Below are 12,372 nucleotides of genomic sequence, written 5' to 3'. Positions count from 1 at the left end.
CACAGTCCATTATTGCTACTTAGGCTGATGTTTGCTTTTGTCATTTCAAGGTATTTCAGTTTCTGCCATGGCATGACATGAGAACAACCGCCACTAGTTCCCTTATGCAAAAATAATTTTTTTGTAACCGTAGTCTTGTAGTGATTCCTGAGAAGACTACATAGTTTTAACTTCTCTATGGCTGAAGATAGCATTATATTTGTGGAACCGTTGCTGAACACAGAAGTGAAACATAGATTGAGGTTTACGGCAGTTACTATAAATTGTCAGGTTTAATGTCGCTGAATTTCGAGTTAGATCAAATGTGAGTTCGTAGAATAGCTGGTACCTGACATTTCTCACTTACAATATTGTAACTTTTAACTGTAAAGAGCTGATGTGTTACTTCTTCAAAACCTTGAATGTCAGCTGGTAGACAATGTAGATAATGTTGTTTGTACATGCAACTGAAGGTGCTGTAAGCTTCAAAGTCCAAACTATTTTTTATAACATTTACCACTCGCACATGTACTGGTGTCACTTCACTATTCTGCACTTTTCCATTTTCTTTGTGTGATTTTGTTGCAGCTCAAGGCTGCGAGTCCTCACATAACTGTTTCTGATAGGCTGTACACTATTAACAATTCATAGTAAGATGTGAAGACATAGGTAACTTTCTCAGTTGTGGATTGACTTCAACTCCTTTTTATGCCTGCATATGTTTGCCATGCACTGTGAAAGATTTATTTTTAATAAAGATATTTCATAAAGACTTGTGTGTGTTCAACTAAAACACATAAATGCAACTAAGACAGAGGATCCAAAATCCTCCTTTCGTATATTGTTTTTTGCGCTCTTAAAGACCAACAGCAACAAGCTGTCCATCTGCTGACTGACAATGAACGTTACAAGCTGAGTATCTAAAAACAAAGAAATCAGTACAACCAACAAATGTGTGACGGTTACATAAACCCACCTCTAGGTTGTATGTAACTTGCATAAGGAGGCTTCAGCCAGCGGAGCCATGCAACAGTCAAAGACAAAAGAATAAGAAAATGCAAACAAAGAGGAGATGACAAAGAGGCAAGTCTAAATAATGGAGGGCCTGCGGCTGCGGTAACCTGACCTGCAGTCTGTGAACTCTGGTGTCAGATATCAGGGATCGGACTGCTGCTGCCTACGCAGTAAAAACAAGTGATAACATGCTTCTCATTGCACTGACAACACAGAATATAGAACACATTTCTTTCACACTGGCCGAACTTCAACAAAAATCATATTTCTAGAATAATTTGTACAAAGTATGGAGAGATGGCACTCCAGGCTTTTTAACAACAAAGTGAGAAAGTGATTTTATGACCTGACGGACGTTAAGCTCTTCTCCATTGCAGATTGATATGACATTAGTACTCAAACTTGATCTGAAGTCTACTGCAGCAGGATTTGTGTGGCACTGTCATGCCCTTAGTGACACTGTGTTTTTAATTTTATTGTCTAGTGTAATAACCTTTTAAATACAACACTGTATGTGGATTTTGTCATTTATTCTTACACAAATTAATAAACATAAATAAATTTAGAAGTTAGAAAGTTAGAAAGTTAGTAACATTTCTAACTTTAGAAGTTAGAAATGTTAGCAATAGTCTGTGGTGTTCTGGGTTTTAATAGCAAATCAGGATGTTTCTTAATCAGAACAGGGCTTTTTCTGATTTTGGTTAACAGTGTTTATGGCATTTACATGTGACAGCAAAAAATAAAGAATATCCTGGAATATAAGCAAAATATTACTAATCACAAAAAGACTTAATTAAAGACACAAAACAGGCCAAGTGAAACTATAAGTTATATTTCAGGAAAACAGTCAACAATAAGCCTGTGTGGATTTAAATGATTGAAACACATTCTACTTTCATGTATTTACTGAAATGCTGTCCCACTGTTACATCAAAAGTGTTAAGAAACATTTTCATCATAGTAAATTATGACAACCAGGCTGGTGGCTCCCACTATTATAAATGTTTAAAATAATCTCCCAGGAAAGGAATGTCATGTCACACCTGCGATTGAAACATTTATCAGAAATACTATGTGAGTGGAAAACTGACAGCACTAGATATGTTTACAGTGTAAACCATTGAAATGCATTCAGTTTATTATCTCAATTATCGATCAATATCTGTTTCTTTCCTTTATCCTTTGGGAGCATATTGGCTAAATTTACCACATCATGAACATCCCTCTGGCTGTCTGATAAGTGCTCATCTTGGGCCCCCTTGCTGATTATATTAAGCTTTTATCAGCTTTTATTCAAAAAGTTTCTGGCTGTAGGTATTTTTTATTTTTATTCATTACCACAGAGAGAGAGTGGTATACTTTAACCACAAAAATACTGTAATCAACTGGGGACTCACAACAAACAGTTCTGTGTGCTTATTTTGGTTACTGATTGGTTTAAAAAAATGTTTTGAAGTAGCAGGCTAGCATAAAGAGTAAAGAAACCAAACTTAAAGCCACTATATGTAGACAAAATATTTCTGACTTTGGCGCCCCCAAGTGGAAGTTTATATTAAAAAAAAAGACACTGTGGTAGAGGAGAGAACAACATCTGCCGCCGATCCACCTAAGCGAGACTGACATAAATGGGCTAAAAGCTAGACAGTGACTGCCCACATTTTTCACCATGATTGTCTGACATTTGTTATAAAAAATTTATGTCTGCAGAAGAATTTAAAATGTACTATAATCACATAAAAAGTCAACACACAGTGGCTTTAAACTGGAAGACATGGGTTCAAAGCTTCCACGCCAGGAAACACTGAAGTATCTGTGCCCTGCGCCTGACCTCTGACCTCTGACTGAGGGAAAGCAAAAAGACAGATGATTTCAGTCAAACATCCCAAAGAAAAAAAGAAGAACTGGGGACTTCTCAGAACAAGCAGTCAGTCAGTCAGAAAAATAAGACCAGGCTGAACTCAATCCACTATTGTTTTACGTCCGGCAAGGCACGAACAACACTGGGTTTGAGACTTCAATGTAGTAAAGATGTGACAGACCATCTGAGTTGTATGAGAGATGTTAGACATCAGAAGTAGTTCAAATTTCAAGCTGTAATAAAAATCTAACAACTAAACTGAATCAGCAGAGTAGAATATGCCCACTTTGCCTCTGTCCATATTCACAAACGATCAAATTTTGTCACGTTCCATCAAAACCAATACTGAACAGGTAATTCAAGTAAAAACAATGACGTTTAGCGATAACGGATTCTTCGATCATTAAAAGATCCAGTTTAAGCAATTTAGGAAATTTCATATCTGTGTACGTTGTGTTGGGTTACCGTGTTCCCGGATGGAGGGTTTCCATGAAGTAGTGAGGCCCTCAAACCAGGAAACGAGAGGCAGCCCCGTCATATATAGAGCAGCTGTTTTTAATATCTGCAGTCCTGCTGAGATGCAAGACGTGCCTGGAGCGCCAGTAAAATCCCTGTTACTGGTACATTCATCAGAGCTGTCCAGATAATACAAGAAGTTGTCATCATTCCACAGTGCAGTGGCCTATATTTATCTACAGAGTGGTATATTTCTGCCAACACTCATACCATGCCCAGAATCCATGACAACACAAGTCTCAAAGGTTTTCTCTCTTACAGGTCGCTAAGATGTTCTCCATTACTACAGGATGAATCCATCAATCAACCCTGTCTGCTTCCCTCTTCAGGCCTCCCCCCACTTCTTAATGGCCTCTGTAGTCCAGCTTCTCCCTCTCTTCCTACTGGCCATCGTCATATCTCTGAAGCGCATCCTCCAGCTTGGCTGTGATCTTCTGGAAGAAGCTGATCTGCTGATGGAGGTGATGCTGCATCTGCGAGCGGAAGTCCCGTACACGTGTGCGGTGGAAGTGTTGAATCTCCGCCAGCGTGGCGCAGGAAATAATGTTGCAGCGGTTGTGGAGCTCACCTTCCTGCTTTGGACAGTCTTTCACCTTGGTCAGTGCACCTGGAAGGGGGGAGGGAAGGAAGGAGGGAAAGAGAAGGAGAAGACTGAAAAAGTGTGGCAGGTGTACAATGTGTACAAATAAATTAGACCTCATGATTTCTTTTAGGTGAAAAAAACCTACTTCAAAATCACTTCGACATTGTGATGAGGAAAAAACTAAAAATGCAGCCTTGAAATATAACCTTGCAGTAACAAGTAGTTCTCACTGTTTGTCTGGACAGGGATGGCAAAATTCAAAAACTGATTTAATATTGTTATTCATGTTTGTTTTTTGTAAGAATTTAACATATAGCACAAGGCCTGACTCTTTAAGCTTTGGAAGTGCTGGTAGGGGAATTTGTTACCTTTCGACAGGATCAGGCTAGCTGTTCCACCTTCCAGTCTTTATGCTAAGCTAAGCTAACCGTCTGCTGGCTGCGGCTTTATTATAGACATGAATGGTATCAATGCGCTCGTCTAACTCTCTGCAAGACAGTGAATAAGCATATGTGTCAAACCATTTCTTGAAGAAACATTTTTTGGAGGACGGCAAATTTACCTAAAAAGTTGAGAGATGTAAGAAGCAAGTGTGGATCAACATGGGGGGAACGGTTAAAACAGATGGACAGTTTTTACAGCAGACATTTTGACCGTCATAGGGTGCTTCTCTACTGCGAATGAAGTATCTTCTGTGAAAAAGGCCTATGACGTATAATAAGCACATTTCTGGGCTGGCTACCGCTATTTGAATGCTAACAAATAAACTGTTGTTGGCTTTGTTGTAAATTGTTGTTATGAAGGGTTTAAAATTGAATATGAAGGGCTGCAGATCTATATTCATTTATCTTACAGTATGGAGAGTAAAGTGCAATCACTTTTTCTGAAATACAGATGAAAGCAATGTTCAATGAGAGAGCATTCACAGCTAGCTAGCAGCTAGCCCACAAGTGACATCAGGAATTGAGAAGAGATTCAAAGGAAAGAGGAAATGAAAAGGGTAAAAGGCAAAGTTTTTTTTAACCCAAATAATAAGCTTGTAAAACCTACTATTAAAAAGTAAGAAGAGGAAGATTTGACCTCTAAATTCTCCAAGCTGAACAAGTGTCATTTTTTTCATACATAAAAGAGCTGATTATTGCAATTTTTTTCCCAGTTTGCCTGAAGTTTCCCAACGCCTCGATATGACTCAGAACATCTAGTTAATGTGACTAAACTTTCGGAGGAAGTACAGCTAGGACAGACATTACCTATGAAAAACAGATGAAGAGGAACACAGTATGACGCTCTCTGACATCGCAGCATGTGAAGGAAATGACGAGCCAGCATGTAGCCTGGTACAACTCTCCTTCCTCACCTCATCAACCTTCTCTCTTTCTAGATTTCTCTCTCCATCTTACACACACATGGAAAACACACATACCGGCACAAGCACACTAGTGAACTGAAATCAACTTGGACTTTGCTCTCCTTGCTGCCAAGATGATTATGGAGCTGTAATCTGAACTCCTGTACCGTTGGCTGGTGGGAAACTTGTACAGCTCTGTAGCTATCTGAGCCCCCCTCACACACCACGTTCTCACACACACACACACACACACACACACCCCTCCCCTCTTCTTCTTCCTTCTTCTCTTCAACCACCAGGAGGAAGGAGGAAAAGAGGGAGAAGAAAAGAGGAGGAGGGGAAACTAATCCTGAAACCGCTCCATTTTGCATTCCTGCAGTCCCAGGGCAACACAGGACATGAGGCCCAGGAATCTCCGCTCATTCAAATCAGATGTAGACCTTGGACCTCACAGACAGAACTAGCAAAGATGGACGATACTGTACAGGGACATTTAGGTCAACAAAGCTGTCCGTCTTAGGTGTCCCAGCGGCTGTTTTCTAGCTTTTATGCGCCGAGATGTTGCCGTGCCAGAGCAATTGGGTTGTTACTGGAGAAATAGTTCGGTCCTCTGTGAGATAGATGGATATTTGTGGAATGTAGAGCTGCTGAGAGAAGAATGAAGGTTAATGTCTTCTGGAGTCTAGTTTCATTTGATGTGCTGAGTCAAAAGAGTGCAATAAACCCCCAGTTGTTTATTATGTTAGAAAAAAGCTAAGCCTTCTCTTAATGACGGCCCTTCACCAAATCAACTGTTATGGAAACTGTGACTAAATGGGCCATCTTGTGTTAAAGATAGCTATTTTACAACTATGACAGCAGTGCAGAGTTTGCATTGTGGGGATGTGTTCATGGGTGTTACTCAGCAGGCTCTGCTATGACAGCAGTGGTGGATTACTCAGAGTCTGTGCTTTCAGCCTGGACTGAAATCTGAGGCAACGATTCCCTTTGTGTAATTTTGTAAACTTGTTTATCAATGCACTTGCAATCATTTAGTCACAATATGATTTTGGTCTTTTTCTTTAAGTGGCACGAATCAGGATATCTACTTTTTGACAGATTTCAAGGGAATTTGGCAGCGAGTTGGGCTAACTAATGATTAGCTTTGGGTGAGGATCCAAGTATATTTCTTTTCTTTTTTTTCGTTGGGATACAATCTGTGTTTTTGAAATAAAAAAACAGACAGAAGAAAGATTGCTGTTCCCCTCCCTACCCAGAATCACATTTGTTTTCTCATATAGCACAAGTAACTAAGGTTTTCTGAAATGAACATCCTACTATACGCAAGAATAATGATGACAATGCTTTGTATAATATCCTATGACAGCAGAAATGATGCATTATCATGTGACATTACTTTGAATTCCATGAGATCAGTTTGGTGACGTTCGGGGTCAGTTTTCACAATTAAGATGAAGTCGTGATGAGTTTTCATCATGTTACTTATAGTAAAAATACAAATCAACACAATTTTCCCATGAGATCATGTTCCACAGAAACCCATATTATGCAAGTCCAGAAAGGTTTTTTAGTCCAAATTTATAGTAGGAACAGTGTGTTTCAGTGTACCAGAAGTGATGGAGATGTTCATGTTCTTAGATGTTTGTGCTCTTTGGGGGGGCATTAAACAAAGTGTTATTTGTCAATCAGAAAGTGGGTGAAGTCATGTCATTCTCAGAGACCATTGGGATTCAAGCAGTGTTTCCATAGTTCAGAGCTGTGATTGTATCTAGAGAACAGAGCTCAGTGGACTATAGAAACAGTGCCTCTAGGTTTGGCAAACGTCAGGACTTTGTGTGCCAGGAGCAACTCCCTCCTCCCAACCTGCAGGGAACTAACAAGCTAACTCCTCTGCAAGTCCTTTGTACATGACTGTGTGAGTGTGTGTTTCTGTGTGTTTGCAAATGAACGAGTACAAGCTCTCACAGTACCCAGAGCGTTACAATGGACTGACCATGGGTTTCAGTTTTCGACCCAGATTGACACTGCAGTTCCGTAACTGAAAACAGATGTTGCCCTTGGTTAGGAAACAGTCAGAATCTGGGTCTTTGTATATTCTCTGCCTTTATATTGACATGATTAATAGATAGGGAGGCTGCGGGCTGGATGGCTTTTAGAAGCATCATTAATTTTTTTTTTTTAGTGCAAGTTAAATAAATACAACTGTGAGTCTCTTGTTTCACAGAATTTTACTGCTGCATGGGAACTGATGGCGAGAGGCCTAGATTCAAACCCTTCATGTCTGCAACCCTCCACCCTACAGAGGCATCCATGAGCAAGAGTCCTGACCACTCAGTCCCTACCACCTCCACTTGAAGCTAACTTCCCTGTGAAGAGGAGTATGCTAGGTCCCGCATCTGATTGATTTCTTGCAAGCATGTGGGAGTTTAATGCATTTTTTGTGCTACTGTCACTGCTTGCACACACACACACACACACACACACACACACACACACACACACACACACACACACACACACACACACACTTTCCCACCTTTCTGTACATGGATGATGTCAGGAAAATTGGCCAGATGTCCTCTGTAGAGGTCCAGCAGGTCAGAAATGGGATCCAGGTCCTGGCGTGGCTGCTCAGCAAAATATTCTCCTATCGCCTCATAGGCCTCTCCAGTGTAGGCAATGGCCTTGTTCAGGCCCGCTGAGTAGGCCTGCTGGTCCAGCTCGAATGACTGAGCCAGGAGTTTGAAGGACTGTCCCACTTTCTGATACTCCTTCTTGAACCCTGTTATCTGTTTGCGGGCGAACTCGTTGATGGTGGTGTTCACGACAACGATGTTCTCGTCCATCCTCTTGGTGAAGGTCTTGAAGCCTTCGATTTTGCTCTCCACTTCCTGGAGGTCCAGAGGGACAGCAGGCGTGCTGAGGGAGAAATGTGAGGGGGAGAAACAGTCTGTTTAGACCTTGTGGTTTTCTTTTGAAAGTCACACATTACATCATTTTTTTTTTTTACACAAACAAGTGAGAGCAGATTATTCTTCTGTTCTGGTTATCTCTCTTTCACAATCAGACACTCCCAGTAATGAAAGCCTTTACTTACAGCCTACTGAAACAAGGAAAACTGATAACAGCGTCTTTTTTGGAGGGCAAATATACTCAGTGGTTACTTTTATACCGTTATAAAGTGGGTGGACAAATAAACTATGATGTAATCAAACACCACAAACTTGATTTCTACGTCATTGACACAACGAAACGAAATTATGACATTCAAAGCTTCAAAAAGGTAGTTTTTTTCTGCAGGACAGTTAAAAAGGAACGCATTATAATGTTGAGTGTTCTTGTTATTCCGTTGATCCCTTTGTTCATCATCAATATGCAACATTTGGAACATTATGTTAAGTGCTGTAATTTTATTGTTTTCGTATACACTCTATGCCTCAACCAGCCACATCTTTATACCCCTACTTCAGCTAGTTGATTACTTACATTTCCCAGCATGCCTTTTATGATCTCCTGCAAATGCACCAGACCTTAATGCACTCAGTACTGGGTTATAAATGTAGTGCAAGCATGTCATAGTGATGACAACCACTATATGATAAGATGGTGGCCATGATAAGATTAAGAAGGTGACTGGGTGATGACCTCATCTGGGCTGTAGCAGCACTGTATTCTGCTCTATTTTCTGCTGGTAACTGCGTAGATGTCGGCCTCTACGCTTATCTACAACAGACATCTGTATGTGAGGGCTGCTGATGGCCGGTGAACACTGTGACTTCTGCAAGTGTCAACACACTCAAGCCTGGTGTTTCAAATCAATTAAACATTTCTGAAATTCAAGTCCACAACAGTTACTCGTTATATTATAGGGTGTGGAAGTCACAGCTGGAAACATCTGTTAAATTGAGTTTATTCAAACATGCAATGCTTTTTATTCTAATTATATAAGTTTGTAATGAAAACAAAGAGTCTGATCAAGGATTCAAACCCACACCCCTACCTGATCGTAAGGAAGAAATTGGCACCGACCAGCTCGTCCCTCTCCGCCTTCCTCTTGCCCTGTTTCCATGCTTTTTCATCTGCTCCGCATGTTAGGAAATGCTGGAAAACATCACAACGCGCCAACACAGGGTGGCTGATCATGTGGTTCATCCACCAGATCAGACCCTTCCTCCTCTTGGAGATGAAGTCCTCCTCGAAGCGTCCGGTGGCCTGTTTCTCTGGCAGGTGGGGCACTGAGATGACGGGGAAACGCTCCACAAGGCGAGCGTACAGCCAGTCAAAGTGTTTGTACCTGCAGGGATGGAGGAAGAAGGGGGGGGGGGGGGGGGGGGGGGGGGGGGGGGGGGGGGGGGGAGGGGGGGGGGGGGGCGGGGGGGGGGGGGGGGTCATGAAAGGGTTAGAGGGAATTTGGGAGATTAGGAAGTGAGGTAAATGGCAGGGAAATGAGAGGAAAAGAAGGAGGAAAGGGAAACGCAGAACGTTTTCTCAGCGGGGCCAAGTGGAAACTGAGATGTAAGTGAGTAAATGTTGATTTGAAACGACAGACCTACAGACAGGAAAACAATTTGAAAGGTGCAGAGGGAATCTTAGAGCGGAAAGTGGAGATTTCTGAGGACTCCAGCGGGCAAAAGTCCAATTGACTCTGTTTTTGCTATTTTGTGGGGAAAACTGTGGCCACAGGAATGAAACATTCATTTTAAGAGTATGGGGGCTGGAGGATCCGGTGAGGAAATAAGCTCCTAGAGAGGGAAGAGGAGGAGGAGAGCTTGTACCTGCGGTTGACTTGTACATTTGTGTGCGTCGGGGTCAGGCCGTAGGACATGTAGCTCTTCATGCCTTTGAACTTGGTCTGCTTGGTGGGGTCGTCAATGGTGCAGGTGAACGGGTACGGATCATCCTGCCACTCAGGCCCGTGCTTCCCCATCACCACACAGATCCTGTCCCCATCCTTAACAAACGCAGAGGCCTCACCGAGCAGGAAGGCCTCCCCTCCGGACTTGACGAAGGTGGAGAACCTGTTGAGGTTCCTCCCCACCGTGGCCGAGCTCTTGGCATGCTGCTGATGCTGCGGGGCACTCCCACGCCGCGAAGGCAAGGAGGTGGTCACCGGGTACATAGGGGGAGTGCTACCAAGACTCTGAGGTGCGTCGGTAGCAGGAGAGCTGTCATCCCAGTCGTCGTCCCAGTCGTCATCGCTGCCCTGACTGGTGTGGAAGCTGCCTCCTCCACTACCACTGCTACTGGCCCCAAGTCCTCTCTGACACTGGGAGTCAGAGGATGCGAAGGAGGTCTGGGTAGGTGGCATGGCTTTTTTGGGCGAGGAGAAGCCATTGTTGTTAGTGTTGGAGGTGATGTGGTCCTTGATGATCTCCACATAGGAGGCAGGGAAGAGGCCAGCCTGCCCCTTGCTGTTCTCCCCCTCCAGCCAGCCCTCCAGCTCCTCCTCGCTGAACAGAGTCACCAGCTCATTCTCTGTTATGGAGATCTCCCCTGGGTTTTCAGAGTGGAAGTCGTACAACACTCTGGCCTTCAACGCCATAACTTTAATATCACTTGTGTTTCTTGTGTGTTTTTCTGTGTCTGTGTCCTGTTTTTCGCTCAAGAAACTTGTTTTTTCTTTCCGGATTAAACCTTTAAGATCTCTGTGGAACTTGAATGAGATTTAGTTCACGCAGCGGCAGCAGCGACAGCAAAAAAGATTTTTCTCCACTTTTTTGCCCCACTTTTTGTTAACAAACAGGCCTGGTATCCGAGATCCGTGTATAAAAGAACAAGAACAGAAACACAATGTCTTGTATCCGACACCCACCTCCTCTCTCTCCGCTCCTCTCTGCGGGTTCAAATATCATTTGTTTCCATACAGAACTTAATCCAAGTCGGAAAATGCAGATGAAACTTGCCTTTTACAGGAGAGTTTCTCTGCAGGAGAAGACGCCGGTTAAAGTTTCAAATTGACGAACTTGCGACGGCTGAGCGGCTGGTTTACTGCTCCAGATAAGGGCCGGGGTAAAGTTCTACTTTTTCGTCCTCTCCCCGAGATGCTTGGAAGTTAAAGGCACCAGTCCTAACACGTAGTAGACTGGCTGAGTAATGGAGGGTGGAGCCAGCAGCAAGTTCAGTCAAGTCACTGAACTCATACATGGAAAAATCTCACATTGACCACATTTTAAAGGCCCATCAGAGTTGTTCTTATATCGTCCTGTTACATAAGGTCATCGCCTGGATAGACAATCTTTGTATGTGCCGCAAAACCAGCAGCTAAGTCGTAATTAATTATATCCCCATGTATTAGCAGTTTGAAGTGAGCAAGAAGGGAAAGTTTCTTTGTGCTCTCCTTTAATCTGAATATTATAGTCATGGTCCAATATGCAATTTATAGGAGTATGATAAGGAAACTTGAAACTTCATATGTACATACTGAGAGTAGACCCTTCCGTGAGGTAGAGGACACTTGTTTCCAGCTGTTTAACTTCTGAAATAGTTTCATATTCCCAGATTCTGGATTTCTCAATAAGGAAGAAGGAGTAGATGTAGGTAAACTAAAACCACAATACCCAAATTGTTATGCAAAGCAGAGTATTTATGTATGTCATAAAATATAACTGAAGGAGATCTCTAATTATGTGTCTATGCATCTTTAATAAGCATATGGTCTTAGAAATAAATGTCCTCATTTCTTCCCATAGAAGTTTATCATTTGATTACTATAACATTAATTAAAGGAATGACTTTAACATAATACTGGATGGGCTACATTACCCAAGTGCAAATCCAACTCACATATTACAAAGTAAGAGTCTTATAAGTAAACTGCAAAGGTAACTTAAGGAAAGGATACACACACTTTTATTAGCCTACAAGTGACAGAGGGATTAATACATGTTTATATTTAGATTTTCCTTTCCTTCAGTAACTATCTCACAAATGAAGTGACCCATTTGAAGATTAAATTCATTCAAGTGTCAGTATGGTCAAAGATCCTAATTTGTACTGAACTGAAAAGGGTTCAATGAACTATTTATAAATTCTTACTTGCAATACCACATTTGCTTCTTCCTCCTCATTGAAAAA

At 42.0% G+C, this 12,372-nt stretch overlaps 1 protein-coding gene across 1 annotated transcript; it reads right to left on the bottom strand.

The window, feature by feature from the left end:
• Nucleotides 1-1,809: 1,809 nt before the first annotated feature.
• On the bottom strand, nucleotides 1,810-11,320 carry LOC111237480 (sorting nexin-18-like). The gene is made up of 4 exons (XM_022766598.1): nucleotides 10,074-11,320; nucleotides 9,299-9,592; nucleotides 7,835-8,217; nucleotides 1,810-3,974 (listed from the first exon to the last, which is right to left on the bottom strand). The coding sequence occupies exons 1-4, from the start codon at nucleotides 10,838-10,840 to the stop codon at nucleotides 3,748-3,750; spliced, it is 1,671 nt and encodes a 556-aa protein (XP_022622319.1). The 5' UTR covers nucleotides 10,841-11,320; the 3' UTR covers nucleotides 1,810-3,747.
• Between the last annotated feature and the right edge of the window lie 1,052 nt (nucleotides 11,321-12,372).

The sequence above is a fragment of the Seriola dumerili genome, unplaced genomic scaffold (assembly GCF_002260705.1).
Source record: "Seriola dumerili isolate Sdu_G_001 unplaced genomic scaffold, Sdu_1.0 BDQW01000874.1, whole genome shotgun sequence".
In the NCBI taxonomy this organism is placed as follows: Eukaryota; Metazoa; Chordata; class Actinopteri; order Carangiformes; family Carangidae; genus Seriola; species Seriola dumerili.
Note: the sequence above shows the minus strand (reverse complement) of the source record. Positions and strands in the feature narration are given on the sequence as shown.

What these genes read in the sequence shown, in the direction of transcription:
- LOC111237480 (XM_022766598.1), bottom strand. Translation starts at nt 10,840, where the DNA reads ATGGCGTTGAAGGCCAGAGTGTTGTACGACTTCCACTCTGAAAACCCA. An exon ending in AATGTACAAGTCAACCGCAG is followed by an intron (nt 9,593 to 10,073) that starts GTACAAGCTCTC and finishes CCATCCCTGCAG; the next exon opens with GTACAAACACTTTGACTGGC. An exon ending in AATTTCTTCCTTACGATCAG is followed by an intron (nt 8,218 to 9,298) that starts GTAGGGGTGTGG and finishes TTTCTCCCTCAG; the next exon opens with CACGCCTGCTGTCCCTCTGG.